Source organism: Thamnophis sirtalis, unplaced genomic scaffold, assembly GCF_051295495.1.
Source record: "Thamnophis sirtalis isolate CommonGarterSnake01/CBP01778 unplaced genomic scaffold, rThaSir2_p1.2 scaffold_6, whole genome shotgun sequence".
Lineage (NCBI taxonomy): Eukaryota > Metazoa > Chordata > Lepidosauria > Squamata > Natricidae > Thamnophis > Thamnophis sirtalis.
This window is the reverse complement of record NW_028261386.1, coordinates 23,367,493-23,390,685: the sequence shown is the minus strand read 5'-3', so window position 1 is coordinate 23,390,685 and position 23,193 is coordinate 23,367,493. Positions and strand designations below refer to the sequence as shown.

General features: G+C 41.0%; 1 protein-coding gene across 5 annotated transcripts in view; it reads left to right on the top strand.

The window, feature by feature from the left end:
* The window catches only part of EFR3B (EFR3 homolog B), a 146,776-nt gene that overhangs the window by 108,654 nt on the left and 14,929 nt on the right, over positions 1-23,193 (top strand). For 4 of the 5 annotated variants that reach the window (XM_087717412.1, XM_087717415.1, XM_087717413.1 and 1 more), the window contains exons 7-16: positions 1,259-1,393; positions 3,072-3,150; positions 4,551-4,686; positions 5,211-5,372; positions 11,283-11,394; positions 15,001-15,052; positions 16,795-16,967; positions 18,473-18,548; positions 19,364-19,525; positions 22,907-23,038. In XM_087717412.1, the coding sequence (XP_087573538.1) occupies positions 1,259-1,393; positions 3,072-3,150; positions 4,551-4,686; positions 5,211-5,372; positions 11,283-11,394; positions 15,001-15,052; positions 16,795-16,967; positions 18,473-18,548; positions 19,364-19,525; positions 22,907-23,038 (1,219 nt within the window). The remainder of the gene's footprint in view (positions 1-1,258; positions 1,394-3,071; positions 3,151-4,550; positions 4,687-5,210; positions 5,373-11,282; positions 11,395-15,000; positions 15,053-16,794; positions 16,968-18,472; positions 18,549-19,363; positions 19,526-22,906; positions 23,039-23,193) is intronic. The other variant, XM_087717414.1, reaches the window with a different exon arrangement.

Here is a 23,193-nt window from a genome sequence, read left to right as displayed (position 1 = left end):
GAATTGTTGGCAGTGTTCTTGCAAAATTAGACTTCGCTATTCGTGAAAATCTAAAATTGGAAACACATCAGAGACTTGCCTAGCAAATTTGAGACCATGAACCCTGTAATGAGTAGCTTGGTCTCTACAGAAATAATTCTTTTTCTCCTTTCTCCAACATCTGTTCATCAAGATGTAGGTTACATCCACACTGATTTAATCTTGGATTCATTTGTTTTCTGCTTGAACTGTGTAACATTCTTACTACAGTCTTTTTTTGTCTTTTTTCATGTTTGTCTCTATGTTTATACCACTAATTTGATTATGTCATGCATCTAATAAGTAGCAATAGCACTTAGACTTATATACCGCTTCACAGTGCTTTACAGCTCTCTCTAAGAGGTTTACAGAGTCAGCATATTGCCCCCAACAATCTAGGTCCTCATTTTATCGATCTCAGAAGGATGGAAGGCTGAGTCAACCTTGAACTGGTCAGAATTGAACTGTTGGATTGCAGGCAGCCGGTAGGCAGCAGAAGTAGCCTGCAGTACTGCATTCTAACCACTGTGCCACCGTGGCTCTTAGTAGGTGTATGCTCCAACTTTCCTCTAGACCACAAGATAGCACCCAGTTTTATCTTGACACCATCTTTCTGAAGCAGTTCTTCTATTCCCTCTATTAAAGTGATTCAAATTTGCAGCCTCCTCTGTATTTCCAAAGAGTAAATTGCGAGTGTAACAATGTATTGTATGAAGAATTTGCCTTTATCTATCCTGACATTCCTACCATTCTGCTTTATCAAAGTCATGGGGTTATAGAATTATAGAAGACTTATGGAATAGAAATAGTTCTATTCATTGACACATATCAGAGGTGGACAACCTATGGCTGCAAGCCACAAATTGTTTCCTAGCATTGTGTTGAAAGATTCCTTCCCAGAAGCCTGGACTGTAACGCAGAGGAGGCCGTCCGCCTGATCTCTTCATGACTCATCAAGTGTCCGTGTTATTCTTGAGATGTGGATCATATGGAAAGTTGTGGCCATTGTCTGCAGAGAAAGGAACATTTCCTGTACTGTAATCCTTTCCCACTAATAAAATCTTTATAAGGGAAAGTGTGCCGTTCCATGTGCTGAGAGAAAGGAATGAGCACTTCAGTCTCCCAAGGTCTCTTTAAGCAAAAGTATAAAAAACAAATGTTACTTGCATGTTGTCTGTGAAACGGATGTTTTGACATTTAAGATGTAGCTGCTTCTTTTTCCCTTCCTTGTTTCCTTCAGCCGTTCTCCCTCACCCTTGCAAACAACGGAGAAGGAGAAAGAGAACCCAGCAGAGCTGGCTGAACGGTGTTTGCGGGAGCTCCTGGGCCGGGCAGCCTATGGCAATATCAAAAATGCAATCAAGCCTGTCCTCATGTAAGTCCCTTGCATTGTGTGTTCTACGGTTCCACCACAAAACCGCGCTCGACTAAACCGCGCCCGACTAAACCACGCCGCTGACGTCATCAACAGGGTGACAACAGCGCGGAGACAGAAGCACGCTGTAAACCCTAAACCTAAAATTAACCCCTAAACCTAAACCTAACCCCCCTAAACCTAACCCTAAACCTAACCCTAACCCTAACCCTTACCTTAAGTTGAATCGGCTTGCTTTCAAAGTGCCCTTCTTTCTCCGCGCTGGCTGTTGTCGCCCTGTTGATGACGTCAGCGACGCGGTTTAATCGGGCGCGGTTTTGACGGGTCACGGTGTTCTACAGCTGCCTCAGTTTCCCCTCTGAGATGTTTATCAAAACCGGGTGCATTGAATTTCTTCTTCCTCACACTTAATAACTCATGGGCAGAACAATGATGATGACACTGTCATTAACACCGTGTTTCCCCAAAAACAAGACAGGGTCTTTTGACACCCGAAATAAGCGCTTGGCCTTATTTCCAGGAGGTCTTATTATTTTTGAGGTGCAGGAGGCAGTAAGCGTGGTCACCTCATGGCTGCTGCTGTCTTGCAATATTTTCTGGGGAAGGCTTATTTTAGCGCATGCGCTCAAAAGCCAGATTGGGCTTTTATCCGGGGAAATCTTATTTTGAGGAAAACAGGGGGATATGTTTTCCTTCAAGTGTTTTTCCAAGAAATTTGGGAATATTTGCACAAAGTGATCTCACCTTCCTCCCGTAAATCGTAACAAGGCTGTGAATTGGTCTAAGCTAAAAGCTTAATTAGGCTGAATCCCAGCTTAGCATGTGCACGGTGATCCCTCTAAAATAAACCATCTTAAGACCTGTTGTTATGTCTGTGATTCACAGGTTTAAAGCTGTTGATCTTTGAAAATGCTTATCTTTTTAATTTACTGTATTTTCCGGAGTATAAGATGCACCTTTTTTCCTCAAAAAAGAGGCTGAAAATCTGGCTGTGTCTTATACATCGAATACAGCATTTTTTGCCTCCCGAAGCCCCATCCACTTCATCCAAATAGCTGTGCATACACTTATGGAGGCTTTCAGAGAACTCCTGGGGGCTGTGGAGGACAGAAATGAGCAAAAAATGACCTGTTTTTGCCCTCCCCAGCCCCCAGCAGCACTCTATAAGCCTCCATAAGGCTATGCATGCAATTTTTTCACAAAAAAATGGGCCGTTTTTGGAAGGCTTGCAGAGTGCAAAAAAAATTTTTTCCTTTTGGAAAACTCTTTAACTGATTGATGAGAATTACATTGATCAATTGCTGTGCCAGCAGAAACAAAGTCTCCTGCAGATTGTCAGTGATTTCCTTCTCCAGCACATAGATAAATACACCTGGAAACATCTCCCTACCTACCTACTCTCTCTCCCTACCTACCTACTGTATTTCCCTGTCTCTCTCTTTTTATCTCTCTCTCTCTCTATCCCTTTATCTATCTACCTACCTAACTACTCTGTCTTTCTCCCTACCTACCTAGTGTCTTTCTCTCCCTCTATATCCCTCTATCTACCTACCTATGTTTTTTTTAAAATTGCCTCTTCAAAACCTTGGTGCATCTTATACTCCAAACAATACGGTAAATGATTAGTCAATTACATCAAGTTTGCTAAAATTTGTATCTCCTTCTTATTTCCCAAAAGCCACTTAGATAACCACTCTCTTTGGGAGCCAAATACCTTCGCAATCCGTTGCTTTAAGATCATCATGTACTCCATTCAGGTGAGATCTGCTTTAAGAGGGCATTTTTATTTTTCTATTGCTACAGCATAAGGATGTTTAGTTTAGAGCTTAAACTTCAGAGCAGAAACTCCCTTGGTGAATCACAAGCAACCTAAATACTATTTATTTATTTGATTGATTGATATTTCTCCCTGCCTTTATTACTTTAAAGTAATTCAAGGCAGCTCACATACATAACACTGCCTTCTCTTTTTTCTTAGTATTTTCCCCACCATGCCAATGTTTTGAGGTGGGTTGGATTGAGACAGAATGACTGGCCCAAAAAACACCTAACCAGCTTTCATGGAATAGAATTCTCCATCTCCTGGTTTCTAGGCCAACACTTTAATCACTACATCAAACTTTGCATGACCCGTAGTAAAATCAATAGTTTGTTTGTTTGTTTATTACATTGATATGACCACCTATCTTAAAAGACAGCGCTGGATGGCTCACAGCAACAATACAACTACAGAACTAATATTTTTAAAACCATAAAAACACAACCAAGATTGTTCATCCCCTTGAGATATCCCAATAACTGACCTAAGACATCCTCACTTTACCCTACTGTCTAGATAGAAAGACATGTCCAGAAGGCTAAAAGATTGGGCTCCTGCCAGATCATGGGGTGAGGGTATTCCATAAAAGAACAGCAGCCACTAAAAATATATGCTTCTGAGGTCCCACTACATGGCAACATTTCAGGCAAGTGTTGCCTATTGAAAAATGGCTTCCTATCCAATCTGATAGGAAGGGCAGATGCTTTAGGGAGAAACAGTTCTGCAAATAACCTGGCCCCATGCCATGTAGGTCTTTAAAAATGATAGCCCTCATATTGAATTGCACCCAGAAGGAAACTAAGAGACAATGCAGCTCATACAACAAGGGCAATGTGGGTGAATCTAAAAGTGCTCAGCTTCCGTGATTCAGTATCTCTTTCCTTAAGGAGGCTTAAATGCTCATGTACTTTTTAGGTTAAAAAAAATGAATTATGAGATACATGAACTAGTCCAGTCATGCACTATAACCAAATATGCACCCATGTTCAAGTGGTATGACAAAAGACTAGGAATATTCTGTACATATTTAGGCACATAAAGCTTTTCTGCATCCTAGCCAAAGGAGGAGGAAATTATTCAACATGAAGTTTCTGTCTACCATACCAATCTATGATTGGTATTGTAATCGCCAGTCTTTTGTTTTCATTGAGTAGAGAAGTATTCTAATCTGGAAGGGAGAGATGTGCAGTGACCTGACATATTTGCTGCTAAATGTTGAGTGTGAAAACTTCAGCACCCTTATCATTGGCTTCCATAACTCAACCTCTCAGATTCCTCTTATGGTATTTATAGCCCTTTGTGTTATTTCCGGATCTGCTCTAGCTTTTTTTTTTCTAGCCACAGCATTCCCATTTGGTGATTCAGCAGCTCCTGAGCCATTTGGATGCCAACAGCAAAAGTGCTGCCACTGTGCGGGCAGGGATAGTTGAGGTCCTCTCAGAAGCAGCCATCATTGCAGCCTCTGGATCCGTTGGTAAGTAGCCTGGGTGACCTTAAAAAGAATCAAAGTTCTTAAATTCCAAACACTGAATTTCCCAAAAGACTAGTTAATGTACGGATCAGCCTATTTGGAGACTGAAGCCTAGATGGATCAATTAAAAATAATTGATCAAGAATTGTTCTTTGGGAGATCTTTCAGAGTAGCCAAAACTAGATTTGTAAGAGCAGCCTAATGCATGGACAGGATTTTTAACATGAAAATAAATACATTGTACTTAACAACAGGGACTTTTTAAAACATTGATGGGATTTATAGGGCAACACAAGTGAAAGTGACAAAATTGAAGAACTAGAAGGACAACATCAACTCTGTGCAGGAATTCTCATTTTCGCATTTGGATAGTTCAATTGGAATATAGATGCATTCAAATCCTTAGGCAAGAAACATCCTGTTTTTGTTGGGATCCAACATTCCTATAACATTTAGCATTGGAGTCAGTATGCACAGAAACCCACAAATGTTCTTTCTTCCAAAGATACGTTGTGTGTTGTTTCTAGGACCCACTGTGCTGGAGGTGTTCAATACCCTTCTAAGGCAGCTGCGGCTGAGTATCGATTATGCCTTGACGGGTAGCTATGATTGTGTCATTGCTGGTGGCACCAAGATCATTAAGGAGCATGAAGAAAGAATGTTCCAGGAGGCCATAATCAAGACCACAGGTAAGCTAAATAACCCCAAACATTGGTGCCATTTTTGCTTGGAAACTAGGAAGACAGGACTATTGGTTTTATCTAGCACTGCAGATGCTTCCTTCTCTATCCAAGGTTTCCATTAGTCTTGTAAATTGAAATGAATCCTGCCAACTCTTTATTTTTTTCATAATTTAGCAAAAAGACAATGATAGGAAAATAGAAACAGCATCTCAGTAATTTTCCTTGAATGCTGCATGTCTTGCTTTGATTCAGAGAGAAAGAAATCAAAGACATACAGTATGGACAACATTCCTTCACTAAAACACATAAGATTCTGGATGAGAATCTTCTGAAGCGTCTCAAACATCATGAGCCTAGAGGCAAGTTGATTGTTTGTAAAGGATGAAAGTTATGATTGATCACCACCACTGCCAGTAGATCAAAATTATAAACTGATATTTCAGATTCTTCTATATCTTTATGTATAGGAAACTAGCAACTACATATCATTAATTGTCTTCCAAACTCAACTAATCTCTACAGATCCCTTGCACTGTGTAATTTTGGCAAAAGTACAGCTCAGATGTGAAAGTTCCATCAGAACTTTCCATCCAGATCTGTCAATTATGTGTCTTTGGTGTTGGAAGGAAGGAATAAATGCCCTACTTTTTCTATAAGCTACCTAAAAAAAATTGTCTAGGTTTTTAACCAAACTCCTTCACTACTGTTGATTTTTCTCATTACAGCAAAACTTGAACCTTCGTTAGACTCCTTTTTAATTCTTTATCTTGTCAATTACTTGAATTAGACTTGTTTTCCTTAACTCCCATTAGCCCCAGACGGGCAGGGTGGCCTTTAGGTCATGATTGAGAAATCCTGAATTAGAGTCAAGTCTGCAATCCTTTGTGTTACGGTTTTATTAGATTTGCCTCTGTTTAGCTACTTTAAAAAAATTAACTCAGCCCTTTCCCTCCTTGATTGCTCAGGGCACAGAAATAATTAGCAATAAAAAAGCAGTTTGAAACAATCAGCCTGTGCCTTCCGAAACCAAGTAAATTCCATATTAAAATAATGAAAAACCATGCTGAGCCATCTTAAGTCCCTAAGGGACTATTCTAGCCCTGCAATGGAATCAATATCTTTCTAAGAATGGGTGAGGGGCTGTTAGTTGGATGCATGCTGTGTTTTTGCATGGCTCACAGCCCAGTATAACCTCTTGGGATTTTTTTAGGACTAACTGGAGTTTCTAGACCAGTGTTTCTCAACCTTAGCCATTTTAACATATGTGAACTTTTATCTCCCAGAACTCCCCAGCCATCATCTCCAGGTAGAAGGATTTTGAGAAGCATAACTTGGGGAAGACCTTGGTAAACTGTTGTAAATCTTAATAGACATTTCTGGGCTACATGAGTCCAACATGAACTGTATCTAAGATGACATCAAATTCACTTAGTCCAAGTTTTGTGCAAGAACAGGGGTGTCAAACTCAAGGCCCGGGGGCTGGATCTGGCCCGCAGGGCATTTAGATCTAGCCTGTGGCGCCACCCTGGAAACAGCAAAGGATTGGCCTGTGGTGCCTCTGCCAGAGAAAATGGAGCTTATGAGCCCATTTTCTCTGGCAGAGCGTTTGGGCCCCCGACACAAGTGATGTTGAGCTGGCCATGCTCCCTGCCCCCCCCCCCCCAAGGTCAAAAACAACCTTGATGCGGCCCTCAGTTTACACCCCTGTGCTGGAACTTTCTGCCAGACAAGAACGATTCCTTGAAATTTGCACCAAAAGGCACATGGAACTCTGCTGCCTTTATAATGAATAGACATTTAAACAGTTCTAGAGCAGTTCGCTTGATCTGGAAGGAAGAGTTCAGTGTGAATGTTCTTATTGCCTTCCAAGATAAAACCCCAGGGGGAACCTCAGGTACAAATGATGTCACCAATAATACTTATCATATTTTTTGGAGTATAAGACGCACCTTTTTGCCCTCTAAAAGTGGGTGAAAATGTAGGTGCATCTTATAGACTGAAGACGAGCATTTTGGGGCTCCCAAGCCCTCCACACACATCGTGTTTTCACCCTCCCCAGCCCCCAGAAGCACTCTGCTCCACACGTCCCATTTTTTGCCAAAATCAGTCCCATTTTTGGGCTCCCAAGCCCTCAGAGTGTCATGTTTTTGCCCTCCCCAGCCTCCAGAAGCAATCTATAGTGCTCCACGTGACCTGCTTTCGCCGAAAAAGTTTTTGGCCACTAGAGTTCTTCTAGACGCCAGGGAGGGTGAAAACGCGACACCCAGAGGGCTTGGGAGCCCCAAACCAGGCCATGAAAACAGGCCATGTGGAGCCCTGCAGAGTGCTTGTGGGGTCTGGGGAGGGCGAAAACATGACACATGGAGGCCAAAAACTTTTTTTTTCTTGTTTTCCTCCTGTGAATGTAGGTGTGTCCGAAAAATCCAGTAGTTGAGTTTTAGTCAAAAAACCAATGGAAAGTTCCCTATTTTTCCCTAGATTTTTCACCCATAGATAGTCCAGAACTGTACTAATTATTATGGGAAACTTTGGGACCAATCCACTGGCCTTGAGATTGGTGGGGAGGATAAGGACCTGCCCCTTCTCTTTTCCCTTTTAATATATGGTTCTCTGTGCCATGCTTTACATGCCTCATACTAAAGCAGCAATTTGATGCGGTTTTGATACAAAAATGGTATGACTCCCATAGCACAGAGAGAACATTGCATTGGAGTTGGTAGTGAGAGCTCTGAACTAATCTCAATGCCGGGTTAAACTTGGTTTTTAATCCAAACAGGCAAGGCCGTTTCAGTCAATAATGTATTGTCTTTGATATGACAGCCCCACCTTCCATTGTCAGTCGGTTCCACCACAAAACCGCGGTAGACTAAAGCGCGCTCGATGAAACCGCGTACCTGACGTCATCACAGCGCGACGAAAACAGCACGCTGTGAGCGGTAAAGTTAAAAATAACGCGTAAACCTAAACCTAACCCCCCCAAACCTAAACCTAACCCTAAACCTAACCCTTAACCTAACGCTAAACCTAACGCTAACCCTTAACCTAAGCCAAACCCTAACGCTTAACGTAACCCTAAACCTAACCCTAACCCTTAACCTAACCCTAAACCTAACTCTTACCTTTACGTGAATCGGCTTGCTTTAAAAGCGCTTTTTAAAGCGCCCTTTTTTCTCCGCGGTCGTATTTGTCGCGCTGCTGCTGACGTCAGGTACGCGCTTTAATCGGGCGCGCTTTAGTGTACCGCGGTTTTGTTGTGCCACGTGTCAGTCATCTGTAGTATACTTTGTAAGTGGAAGGATTACTCTGTGAAGCTGCTTACAGCCCCACTTCATCCTTGCTTCATGGCAAAGCTAGGGTAAATTTGTGGCCTTCCAAATGTTGCAGAACTGCATCTACTGTCACCCCAGCAAGTGTTAGTGATGAAATCAACAACAGCAGTATATGGTGGACCATACATAGCCATCCATATCTGCTTTTAAAGTTAGGTACTAGAAAAGATTTAGAAGACTGGTACTTAAACCATGATGCCTGGATTCCCTGATCTTTGTTGTATGGAAATAACTATAGCACAGACTTATATACTGTTTCATAGTGTTTTACAGCCCTCTCTAAGCAGTTTACCGAGTCAGTATATTGTCCCCAACAATCTGGGTTCTCATTTTACTGACCTCGGAAGGCTGGAAGTCTAAGTCAATAATAGAGAAGTTTCCTTAATAATGAGGACAAAGCCCCCCCCCCGCCCCCGCTTATAATAGTGCTCTTAAAAGTCTGTTGGTTCTAACACTGAGCAGATTAAAAACTATTCTAAGGCTGCTCTGTAGCTCCCACTAAGTCCCAAGTAACAAGTGTTATGGGCACCCTGACATTAAAATCTACAACAGGAGTGTCAAATTCAAGGCCCACGGGCCGGATCCAACCCAAGAGGTGCTTAGATTTGGCCCGGGGGGGGGGTCGCCCTGGATATAGTGAAGGACCACAGTGCCTCTGCCAGTGAAAACGGAGCTCAGGAGGGCCACGCATGGAGGATCCCCCCCAGACCCACCCGTGCCACCACAGGTACCCCCAACATGAGTAATGTCGAGCTGGCCACACACACACACAACCTGAGGTCAAACACAACCCTGATGTGGCCCTCAATGGAGTTTCACACCTGATCTAGAAGGAAAGCAGAAGATAATATTTTTTAACTCTTCACTTTTATGCACTGCATGGCCAGCAGAGGTCACCAGAGACTTGGGAATCCCTAAACACCTGAGACAGGCGGGAAAGGGGTGGGGAGGGGTAGAAGGAAAAGAATAAATTGTTCCAATGATTTTTTGAGGTTGCTCTTTGGGGAAGGAGAGATTTTGAAGCTGTCTTAATATACAGCCTTGAATATTCTTCACCTTAAGCATGCATCCTATTATCTCAAACAGTTCTTCATAGTTTTACATCTGGCCCAGGGGTGTCAAACTCAGGGCGTCACGGCAGCGTCATAGGACATATCGGATTTTTTTCCCCCTTTGCTAAATTGGGCATGGGCGTGGCCAGCAGGTGATGTATGCGCCCCGTGGGCCGGGACTTTGACAGCCCTGATCTAGCCCATCAGGCTCGACTCGTTAAAAAAGAGAGTGCAGGAAAATCTGGAACCCTTTCAGAAGTGGTTGCAGACACTTATTTTTCACACTCAGTTTATTTTCTCCCTTAAAAATACACACATTTGTATATGTATATGTGTACATTATATGCATACATACTCATACAGGTAGTCCTCAATTTACAACTGCAATGGAGCCCAAAGTTTATGTTGCTACGTGAGGAATTTGTTAAGTGAGTTTTGCCCCGTTTTACGACTTTTCTTGCCCCACTTGTCAAGTGAATCATTGCAGTTGTTAAACTAGTAACACGTTTGTTAAGTGAATCTGGTTTCCCCATTGACTTCCCCGGTCGGAAGGTTGCAGAAGGTGATTAGCATACCCTGGGTTCCATACCCACACCCGTCATAAATGTGAGTCAGTTGTCAAACATCCGAATGTAAATAACATGACCATGGGGATGCCGCAACAGCCGTAAGTGTGGGGGGAAATGGTCATAAGTCGCTTTTTTCAGTGCTGTTGTAACTCCGAACGGCCATTAAGTGTTGTAAGTCGAGGACTACCTGTCCATTAAACCATTGAGGGGTGTGTTTAATTAATTAATTAAGTGCTTTAGTAAAAGAGCACTTTGTTGAAACGTAGATTGCCTTAATTGCCCTGCTACACCTTTATTGCTGAACCAAGATAGTTCAGTTTCAGTTTTATTGAGTTTGTATGCCGCCCTATTCCCGAGAGACTCAGGGCGGCTCACAGTAAAAAAGGGAGGGGATACAAAAAAATTAAAATAAAAACAACAATTTAAAATTCTACAACAGCCGTAACCTCGAATGGGGCTGAATAGTTCAACAGCCCCAGGCCTGCCAGAACAGCCAGGTCTTAACCGCTTTGCGGAAGGCCGGAAGGGTAGTAAGGGTCCGGATCTCCACTGGGAGATCGTTCCAGTTCAAGGAAAGGGCCATTAAACAAAAGTGAAGAGCCTGGCAATCTAGGTCAGTCCAGAGATCCAGCGTTGTGTGGCTCTCCTCTATTGATCCAGCATTACATCCCTACAATGGCCAAGCAAGAGTTGAAAGTAGTATGTCCCCAGCAACTTCCACAGCAACTCATAGAAGGACCTGATGTCTTCTCCTTGGGCATCTGGTTTGTGGCTTCTCCTTCTGATAGGAAAAGGAGGGGGTTTTCCTGGCAGTAAGAAATTCTTGGTGAAAATCTGTACTTTCTTGCCGGTGAATTATTATTATTATTTGGTCCTTTCTAGATTGGGTCCCCATACCAGCTCTGTGCCTTTCCTCACCCCCTACTAGACTATCTTGCATGCTTCTCCTGCTCTGTCTTTTCCCAGGTTCTTTTGCCAGCACTCTGCCCACCTATCAGAGGTCGGAGGTCATGCTGTTTATCATGAGCAAAGTTCCGCTTCCTTCTCTGCATCACCCTGTAGACATGGGCAAAGCTGGGTGAGGACAACACTCTTTTTCGCTCCTTTTTTTCCCCCCTTCTTTTTCATTCCTCCCCCCCCCCCTCTTTTGATTTCCTTTCCTTTGATCTAAACTTCCCCAGCTTGGAACCCTCTAAGTGCGCTGGATTATGATTCCATTATTATCACACTGTGATTGGCTGTGCTATCTAATAATTATAGTTGTATTATTAAACACTGTAGAGCAGGGGTGTCAAACTCACATCGTCACGGCAGCATCACGTGGTGTATTGGGAGTTTTCCCCCCTTCGCTAAACCGGGTGTGGGCGTGGCCAGTATGTGACGCATCTGGCCCTCAGGCTGGGAGTTTGACAACCCCGCTGTAGGGGATACCAATTTGGGGCAAGTTATTTTACTCTATCCTTCTGTCTGTTTTTTCCTTTTCCTTTCAAGATCATTTTTAATAAGGTTTTTTTAAAAAAATAATAATTTGCCATCTTAAGTGTCACAATGCAAAAATTGAATGGGAGGATATTTTAATCTTAAAGGGCATATAATTTTGTCCAAAGAATCTCCTAATTCCTTGTCCATTTTCACATCCATCACATGTAATCCAAGCAGTTACTCATTAATTTCTAAGACATGTTTCATATATCTCTGTTTATATAATTATTTAATTGAACAGAAAAGTGCAGGGAAGTTGTATGTTTCAAGAAAAACTTTTTATCTACAGCCCATTTTCTAAACTCCCGTAGTCTGTACCCAACATGCTTATCTTAAAGACAACTGTTTTAAAAAGGCAGCGGTAGAGAAAATAGAAGAAGGAACTGTTTAAATGTATTTTTTTCCACAACACTGAAAAATCTGGATTTTTTTATTAAAAATAATTTTGTTTCTGAGTTGTGGAAACTATACGTATACTGAGTTACATCACATTATCAAAAAATATAGGCTTCTGAGGAAAGGAATTTATTTCTGGACTGTAACTCTTCCGGTTCATATAACTGAATGCTCCTTGATGTTATTACCTCATCAAAAGCCCATATACATAGATCAGTGTTTCTCAATCTTGGCCACATGAAGATTTTTGGACTTCAACTCCAGGAATTCCCCAGTCATCCCTGTTGAGTTGAAGTCCACACATCTTCAAATGGCAAAGGTTGAGAAACATTGATATAGAGCCTTGTTAGCTTTCTCTGAATAAGAATCAATGATAATTTATATTAATTTCTATTGTAGTCAGAAAGAGATACAAACCAAACATAATCCGTTAATTGGTCTTTAAGCCAAAACACAATTTTCTTTACTCTTATGTCACCCCAGACAGGATTATTAACATTTTCTGGGGAAGATACTTGATATTCTGTTACCAGAATTTTCCTTAGAAAATTCAGTGCCCAGATTCAGAGATTGTCATCAACTGAGAATCAACTCTACTTAACAACCTGGAAAGCTGTGATAAGCAGTCTAAAGTTTGAGAGAGGGTGAATGAATTTAGGAAGATCATTCTAGCAAGTAGTATGGATAGATGGTATTGGAGGTTTATGAGGAGGTGAGTGCCTTTACAGTTAGTATGATGAGTTAACTATTGCTGCTCTTGCTATTATTGATATACTTATGGACACTGGCATGCAGAAGATAACTGGTTAAGGGAGAATTGATTATTATTATTATTGGACATTTGATGATTATTTCCCACAATACTAATAAAAGAAAAGACTTCAATTTGAACTTGTCTCTTGACAAATTTTTCAGTATGTCCAAGTAGTTGTCTTGGCAGCAATATGGAAAGAGGTGTGTGTGTGTGTGTGTGTGTGTGTGTAGGGTTAGGGATAGGGATAGGGATAGGGATAGGGAGATATATATATATATGTATGTATGTATGTATGTATGTATGTATGTACGTACGTACGTTGTATTTGTGCTGATAAATAAATAAAGGGAGACTAGTATAGATCTATTTCAAGCTATTTAGCTCTCATCAGCTAGCCATACCCTTACTGGGATTCGAACCTGGGCTGTATTACATGTTAGGCAGATGTGTTAACCACTAAGCCACAAGGTTCTCCTTATCAGCTGAGCCAGGGAAATAGGTATGTACTTAGTATATATTTGGGCATACCAGGGGCCTGTGATCAGCCAATTACTCTTCAATATATATATATTGTTGTGTTTCCAGGAGTAGTGAATTTCTCCTGGAAACACCAAACCTGAAGTAGTCTGAAGCAGCCTGAAGATGACGAATGAGACTTCGTCGAAACGTCGCCAAGACATCTCCAATTCTACGCGGGAGAAAACCCGAACAACTAGAGACCTAGATAGATAGATAGATAGATAGATAGATAGATAGATAGATAGATAGATAGATAGATAGATAGATAGATAGATAGATAGATAGATAGATATAGATAGATATAGATAGATATAGATAGATAGATAGATATAGATAGATATAGATATAGATATAGATGATATAGATATAGATATATAGACATATAGACATATAGATACATACACACACACACACACACACACACACACACACACACACACACACACACACACACACACACACACACACACATATATATATATATATATATATATATATATATTTGGTGAAGAGTAATTGGCTGATCACAGGCCCCTTTCTACATAATGTGTCTTGTCAGAGAATTGTGAATTCTTTGAGAGGGGGAGTAGGAAACATTAAAAAACCAGGAAGCCTCAACTCATTTCTAAACAGATTTTTACATGGAGATGTTGAAAGAGATTCATGTTTGAGTAGCTTGATGTAAAAGCTGGCTTAGATATGCCAATTCATAGTAGAATGGCTGTCCCTTAATATCTAATGGCACATTAGAAGTCCATGTTGTGAAGAGTTTATCCACCCAGTTAGAAATTCCTGGCTCTTTAGATCAAGGTGTTTTTCTTTCTTGGGGTTGAGTTGCAGAGGGGAGGGTGAAGGAAATGACTCTGACCAATATTAACTTTTTCAAAATCTATTCAGGGTGCCTATGTTGCCAGAGAAAAAGAATTATTCTATTTCTCAATAATGCAAAAAGCAATTAGTTGAAGAGGAATTGGCAATGGGTCATAGACAATTGGGCAGAAAAAGCAGTAATCTTTTTGAATAGGTATGTGACAGGAGAGAAGTTGTAGCAATAGCTGTTAGAATATTTTGCTGTATGGCAGGCAATCTGTAGTTCCCACATCCCTTTTCTATAACCCATAGAGTTAGAGGAAACTCTAGTCTAGAACTGCTGGAAATCAAGGGTGCAAACTCCCTATTCTTTCAAAACATTGAAAGGAGTGGAAGAACCAGTTGGCATGACGGCATTCCTCACCATACTCCATTCCCATTAGCGCATCTGCTTTGGTGACCCTTTCCTCCTGTCTGCTTGCTTCACCCACATAACCACAGCAGGTTCAGATTTTCCCCACCCTATGGCTGGAGGAATGTTATTTTGCTGCCTAATGATACATCTTTATAAGAGGTTGGTTATGTTTCATACACAATTTCATTCCCAACTGATGATTTTCTTATTCATCCTGTCCTGATTTTGGTTGGCCTTTAGTTTTGTAGGCTGTATTTTTTCCATCTTTTTTCAATCTTGAATGTTTATCTTTTTCTTTTCTTTTTTAGGGAGAACAGGAATCGATTGACGCAGATCATGTTGCTGAAATCTCTCCTGCAGGTACGTGACAAAGATGTTCCATTTTCGTGTGAGGTTTGCAGAGAAAATTAGATACCACATGTGTGTAGGAAATAATGTACACTTTGGCCTACTAAAATTCACATAACTGTAATCTTTAACTGGGCAAAATGGTACATCATGGAACAAACCCTTTTGAATCTCAAATGGGCTAACTTACAGAATGTGTCTCTGACTCCCATGCAATTGAAATTTCAGGGATTTTATAAAATATTTATGGCGTAACAATCATCCTAAAGGATTTTATGGCGTAGTACAAAATATCATAAAATAAATCTTGTGGATAATTCTTGATGCTTGACTACTACCCAGTTCAGCATGGGGTGCTTTCGATACATCTGAATATCTCCCTGAATTTTAAAGAACGTTTCCAGTACATTAGAAGCTCTGCCATTGTTGAAGTCATTGAGGAATCTAGTAAGGAAATATCACTGAAACAGTGATCCAAAGAGTCATGACTTCTCTAATAACACATGAATAGAATAGAATAGAATAGAATAGAATAGAATAGAATAGAATAGAATAGAATAGAATAGAATAGAATAGAATAGAATAGAATTCTTTATTGGCCAAGTGTGATTGGACACACAAAAAAATTGTCTTTGGTGCATATGCTCTCTCAGTGTACATAAAAAGACAAGATACATTCATCAAGAATCATAAGGTACAACACTTAATGATAGTCATGGGGTACAAATAAGCAATCAGGAAACAATAAATCGTAAGGATACAAGCAAAAAAGTTACAGTCATAAACTAAACCAGGGTTAACCAAAGGCAGTTGCTGTATTTCTACAACTTGCTGTGTCTACCACCTCTATCCCACATGCTGAACTACAAATCGCCCAATGCCATTTAACCATGATGGTGAATCTATGGCACAGGTGGCATGTGGAGCCATTTCTTAGGGCAACCAAGGCATTATCCTATCAGCTTCAGCTCCAGCGCGCATGTGCATGCTGGCCAGCTGATTTCCGCCTTCATTTTCGGCCATTTTTCTCCCTCCAGAGGGCGAAAACAACCCAACGCACAAACCGGAAGTTCAGGAACTGACTTCCGGTTTGTGCGTTAGGCCATTTTTCTCCCTCCGGAGGCTTTAGGAGGCTTCCCTGAAGCCTCTGGAGGGAGAAAAATGGCTCTACGGGCAACCCAGAAATCTGTTCCCAAACCTCCGGTTTGCCCATTGGGCCATTTTTCGCCCTCCAGAGGCTTCAGGGAAGCTTCCTGAAGCCTCCAGAGGGCAAAAAACATCCCAACTCTCAAACCAGAAGTTGGAAAACGGACCATTTCTGGCCACCGGAGGGCCTCTTTCACCCTCCCCAAGCTCCTAGAAAGCCTCTGGAGCCTGGGGAGGGTGAAAAACAGGTCCACCTGCCATTGTACTCCAAACATGAGTGGAAGGGGGTCACACACATGTGGGGGAGGAGGGTGCATAGAATTATGGGTGTGGGCACGCACAGGCATGAATGCCTCCGCTCCCCCCACTTACGGCACGCGATGGCAACAAGGTTAGCCATCACTGACCTAGACTAATATGTGAAACCAACCACTGTATCTCTGAGACACAAATTAAATCTAGACAAATTAAGACTGTGAAAAAGAAATTAAGAATAATGGGAGAAGGTTGTTTTAGCAATATCTTGGCTGCTCTAGTCATTGTTATTGAGTGCATTGTGAACAAACTGCTGTGCATTGATTAACGGAGAGGTTCTATGGAACCTGCAGGTTTCCACTGGTTTCCAATGCAGTAACATGCTCACAGCCCTTCCCAGCTCCTTCCTGGACCGGCTCTTGTCAGCTACATTAATGGAGGATGCAGAGATTCGCCTTTTTGTTCTGCAGATTCTCATCAGCTTCATTGACCGCCATGACAATAAGCACAAATTCCAGACAATCAGGTTTGTGGATCCACTTTTTTTCTTGTGGTAGAGTGGAGATGCTATATGAGATGGGAAAGTATCTTTGATAATTTTGCTATAAACTATGTGAATACATATTGCTTTCCTTCTGTCTTCCTAATTAGAAACCGGACGATATCCTATTCATTGTTCTGATGGCCTTCTTAGCAAGTCTAATGATTATGGCATTTGCTTGAACCAAAATTCAATTCAGCAATTCTGAATGCACAGATTAAATATATGATTAAATGTTTAAATGTATGAATAAATGTATGAGGAAGAATAGAAATACTTATATGCAAAGAATATTTATACCAAAAGGTTTTTTTCTTCTCCCCTAACATTGCTCAGAATTTCCCTTGAATGCTTTTTCATCAAGATTGGCCAAGTGAATAATGCTGTCAATTGGTAATTGCATTAATAAACATAATAACATTGTGACTATATTCTTCCAGATTGTCTACATGGTGATGATCTGGAGAGCATCCGACATACCCTATTTTTCAGAGTGTAAGACGCACTTTTTTCCTCCCTAAAAGAGGCTAAAAATTTGGGTGGTCTTATACTCGGAATTTAGCTTTTTTCCCCAGCCCTAATAAGGCGCTAACAAGTGAAGTGATCTTCCATGCTTTGCCTGGTTTTCTCATTGCTTCTCTCTCCAACGATCAGCTGTGCTTTAGAAGCTGTTTTTATCCACAAGTAGGGGATAAATAGCGCACACAAATGCACTCAAAACCAGCAAACATATGTGCTGAAGCTGACCAGACTAAGGACACTACCCAGATGAATACTTGGTAGACAGATTTTTTTTCCTATTTTCCTCCCCAAAAACTAAGGTGCGTCTTATACGCCGGTGAGTCTTATACTCTGAAAAATATAGTATTTGTCCCAGTTACCTATCAATAAGAACTATTTCTCAGTTGTTCTGAATTAAAATTTGTGAGGGATTTAGACTTAGACTTACAGTATTTTGAAATACATGTATCCTTCCTTCTCAAGGTTTATTATATAATTTGCTGGAAATTTTCTTTGCTTGACAACACCGCTGTAATTTTACCATTCCCTTTGATTATTAGAAAGTGGTTTTTTGGGGGGGGAAATATATGTTGTAGCATTAGAGAAGGTAAAATCTAAATGATTTTTTACATTAAGGAGTCTGGAAGCTGTTTCTTCATAAGTTTTCCATTCTATTCCTTTCCTTTCTCTATTTCTTTCTTTGCGTTATTTTTCAGTAATTACGTTTCTTACTTTTAGTTCTTTGTTTACTTTTAATAATTACGGTTCTTTTATCTTTCAAATTTTATATTGTTCCTATTCTGTTAAAATTTTCTTTGATAAAAAAAATTATACATAAAAATGTAATTCCACCGCTCCTTGAAATATCATGTGAATTGCTAAAAAGGAGGAGAGATGGACAATCTTCTCCACCCATTTTGTTATGACCTGCTTCTACTACACAGGGACACACCCATTTAATTTTTTTCTCATTTGGTTTTTCTGCACAGCACTATCAGTGATATCTCCATCCTGAAGCTGAAAGTGGACAAATGTTCACGCCAAGATACTGTCTTCATGAAAAAGGTATTGGGGACTTGCCAAAAACGCTCTGTTAAAAAAAAAAAAAGGCGGTTGATTGGTTGTAGTCACTAGCAGTATATGATAAAGCCGAGGTGGTGCAGTGGTTAGGGTGCAGTACTGCAGGCCACTTCAGCTGACTGTTATCTGCAGTTCAGCAGTTCTAATCTCACCGGCTCAAGGTTGACTCAGCCTTCCATCCTTCTGAGGTGGGTGAAATGAGGACCCAGACTGTGGGGGCGATATGCTGACTCTGTAAACCGCTTAGAGAGGGCTGAAAGCCCTATGAAGCGGTATATAAGTCTAACTGCTATTGCTATTGCTAAACCTGCAAAAATGTATCTTCTTGAACATGCTAAAGCAGGGGTGTCAAACTCAATTTCATTGAGGGCCACATCAGAGTTGTGTTTGACCTCGGGGGAGGGGGGGATGGATGAGCATGGCCGGCTCAACATCACTTGTGTCACGTCGGCCTCCTGCAGCGCTCTGCCAGCGAAAATGGAGCTTGGGAGAGCGAGGCACATGCATCCCCTCCCCAAGCTCCGTTTTCGCTGACAAGAGAGCTGCAGGAGGCAATGACAATCAAAAACGGAGCTCGGGAGTGCCACACATGCCCCCCCCCCGAGCTCCATTTTTGCTGGCAGAGGCACCGCAGGTGGGTCCTTTGCTGTATCCAGGGTGGCCCTGCGGGCCATATAAGCATCTTACCCATGAGCCTTGAGTTTGTTATCCCTGTGCTACAGTAATGTAAAAGCATTGCCTTCAATACTTCAATGAAATGGCAACTTCCTCATAAAACTCTATGTTATATTTGTTCACAGCACTCCCAGCAGCTGTATCGACACATGTATTTTACTTGCAAGGAAGACAATAATGGTCATACTCACTATGAGGCTGTCTACAGTCTACTGGCACTCATCAGCATTGAACTGGCCAATGAAGAGGTGGTAGTTGACCTCATCCGGTTGGTTTTGGCCATACAGGTATGTTGAGGCTGAAGAATCTTTCAACTCCCTAGCAGGAAGGATAAAAAGGAACTTCCAAGAAAGACGAGATTATATTTCAGGTGGCAAATTGGAAACAGGTTTATAAGGTCTACTACTAAAGTTAGATATGGAAGTCTGTAGAGATTTTCAGTCATCCAGGTCGTGGTTGTCCCAAAGGTGCTTTTTCAGGAGACAACTGGACTTCCTTGGTTTTTCCTTTGAAGACATTTTGCTTCTCATTTAAGAAGCTTCTTCAGCTCTGACAGGATAGTGCGGAATGGACCAATTTTTTATTCCTTGCTCATTTTAGCTATACAATTTGGGATGAACAGCCTTTGAATGGTGTGGGAGTAGGAATGGATTTCCAGAGAGGAAAAATTGCAGACCAAAGGAACCAGGAGTACTACTCAGGTGACATTGAGGACACAGATAAACTTTCAAGTGCTTTAACGACCCTCTAAAAGGATGCAGATTACTATCTGTCTGCAAGGAATATAAATCCTCCATTCCTATCAGAGTTGAAGAAGCTTCTTGATCAGAAGTGAAATGTCTTCAAAAGGAAAAACAAAGACCAGTTGCCTCCTGGAAAAAAAACACTTTTGGGTTAGATATGGAAGGTGATTCTGTTTTGGAGATACCTAGCAAATTTACTATCAATAACTTAGAAGCCTGTCCTTTCACTAGCAATAGTGAGTGGGGGTGCACTGGTTAGAATGCAAACTAACTACTGCTAGGAGTTCGATCCTAATCGGCCCAAGGTTGACTCAGCCTTCCATCTTCCAAGGTCATTAAATGAGGATCCAGATTGTTGGGGGCAATTTACTGACATTGTAAACTACTCAGAGAGTGCTGTAAAGCACTGTGGAGCGGTATTTAAGTATTAGTGCTAATAGCCTTAAAAATCTGTTCCAGAATTTGTAAACAATGAAAAACTAGTCATCTTCAAATGCTAACAGTGACACAGAGATCAGCAAAAACAATTTATATTTCTTTTAAAATTTGTTCCTGCCCAGACTTTCCCTTAATTAAGCAAATATGTACCTCTACCGCTTCTTCTTCAGACAAATTATATTGACTGCAGAAATGCAGCACATGTTGTAATGGACTTGTGTTGGTGTGCTGCAACAAATCCAAGCAAAGCAAAGAAGCCTTGATAACTTGTTTTGACTGAACATCTTTAGACTTTGTTCCTGGGGAAATTGGCATAAATGAATTCTACATAGATGGATCCCTTCAAAAACAGCTTCTCCCGCCAAACGCATTGAAACTGCAATTCATGTCCTGATTTCAGCCTTACGCATCTGGAGGCCAAAAGCTGGTGAACCCATGTTTTACAATTTGTTAACTGCTATACTTTTATTAGAGGGACGCGGTGGCTCAATGACGAAGACGCTGAGCTTGTTGATCAGCAGGTTGGCAGTTGGTTCGAATCCCTAGCCCGCTTAACGGAGTGAGCTCCCATTACTTGTCCCAGCTTCTGCCAACCTAGCAGTTTCCGAACTTCCGGTTTGCACGTTGGACCATTTTTTACCCTCCGGAGGCTTTAGCAGGCTTCCCTGAAGCCTCCGGAGGGAGAAAAATGGTCATATGGGCAACCCGCTCACCCCGCTTTTGTCACACAATGGCAAAAAGGTTGACCATCAGTGCTGTAAGTTCAGCAGGCTTCTACCCTGCCAGCCTTCCATTAGGCTTTGAAGACTTGGCTTTTCTCCTAAGCACTGGGATAAGATTGGATGACTGCACATTAGAAGGTTGAGTTGGCACCAGGTTTTTGTTGTTTTTAATGTTTCAATGTGTTTAGTTTTATAGTTTTAATACGGTTTTACATGTTGCTTTAACTTTTGATTGAGAGCCACCCAGAATTGATTAGAAGACAGGCGGCGATATAAATCTTTTAAATAAATAAATATGTAACTATCCCATATGCCACACACCCATATTTACTCTTCTTCCCATTGTACTTAGACTCCATCTGGTTAGAGGAGATTTATTTATTTAATGCAATTTAATACAATTTAGGGGCTGCCTGAATCCATACGACTCTGGCCGGCTTCTGTTTTTTAAAAGTAGGAATAATTTAAAAAGAAACAGTTCACTCGCAATTAGTGTGGGAAGAGGTCAAGTATGCATGTTTTTGTGTTTTTTAACCCAGCCCTTCTTGGATTCATTAGATTCCTTGAAGAAGCCATTTGCAAGAGTTTCTTGCATGTACTTTCTATAAGGAGTTGGATCTGTTATACAATTCCTGCCAATTACTGTAAAATGCTCTTGAATGCTAACAACACAATTCAATTTGAACCACAAAGATAAAGCATATGAATTTAAAAAAAGAAAAAGAAAATGTTAATTAATAAATTAGGATTGTGGGGGCAGTTTCGATCTGTTAAAATGAAGTTGATGAAGGCATTAATCTAATGCATGCTCAGTATCATTAAGCAAAGCAGTCCCTACTTGAAGCCATGACTAGGCTTAGGACCTTACTTCAACTTTCCTTTGCTTTACAGACTTGCAAAGGTCATAAATGCGAGGACTGACTGGTCCCAAAGTTACTTTTTCATCACCATCATAATGATGGGCAGTTGCTAAATAAAGCAGTCACTAAATGAGGACTATCTGTAATAAAAAGGAAGTAGATTTTATAGTGCCCCTCCTAGCCCTATATGTACCTGGGAAACCCAACCCCTTTGCTTTGAAAGCGAGATCAATCCTATCACAAACACAAAACCCAGACGTGGTTTCCAAATGAAAACAAAATTAGATGTCCTTTTCTTTAAGTAAAGCAATCGGTTTAACTATCTCTACTTTTTTCTTGCTGTGGAAAATAGAATATATTTTTGTTTTCACTTACTAATCTTTATACTTACTATCATCCTTTATGTTACCAAAATTCACTATACTCTTTCAAATTCTCTAACCTGAAAGGCAAAAAATCTTTTTCTGATAAACTAATAAAAAAAAAATTGATACCGAAAGAGAGATCAATCCAAATAATAAGTAAAACCAGAATTAAACTTAAATATGCACGTCGTATTAAAAATGATTTGTGGAATATTTCCATCTAATTTTTATTCAACCTTTGAAAGGTAGCTTTTTTCCTGAAACAGATTTTGCTCCATTCTTCTCGGACCCTCCCAAGATTTAGGCCACTTAATTCTGGGGCCTTTCCCAACTACACTCTTGGTTTTTTTAAAAAAAGATACTCTTTATTTTTCCTTCTCTCTGGTGGAATTTGATGATTGGCTTTATACACCTTCAGGCTCTGATGCCGATACGGATTCCATGTCCAAGATGAGTGAATGTAGACTTTGCTGTCAGGGAACATGGGGGTTGGGGGAGCTTGCTTGTCCTTTGACTACAATGCTGCTGTCCTGTTGGCAGGAACTGGCCCAGGTGAACGAGGATAACCTACCGTTGTACAGCCGCTGTGCCCTGTATGCCCTTGGAGCTGCCTACCTGAACCTGATCAGCCAATTGACCACTGTACCTGCCTTTTGCCAGCATATTCATGAGGTGTGCCACTTGGCTTTACCTTTGCTTATCTTTCCTTTGCCTGTTGTTGTTGTTGTTGTTTTCAACCAGGAAACCTCCTTCAGCTTGGCCCAAATATTGGTTGATAATTCTAGGAGTTACGGTGGCACAGTGGTTAGCGTGCAGTACTGCAGGCT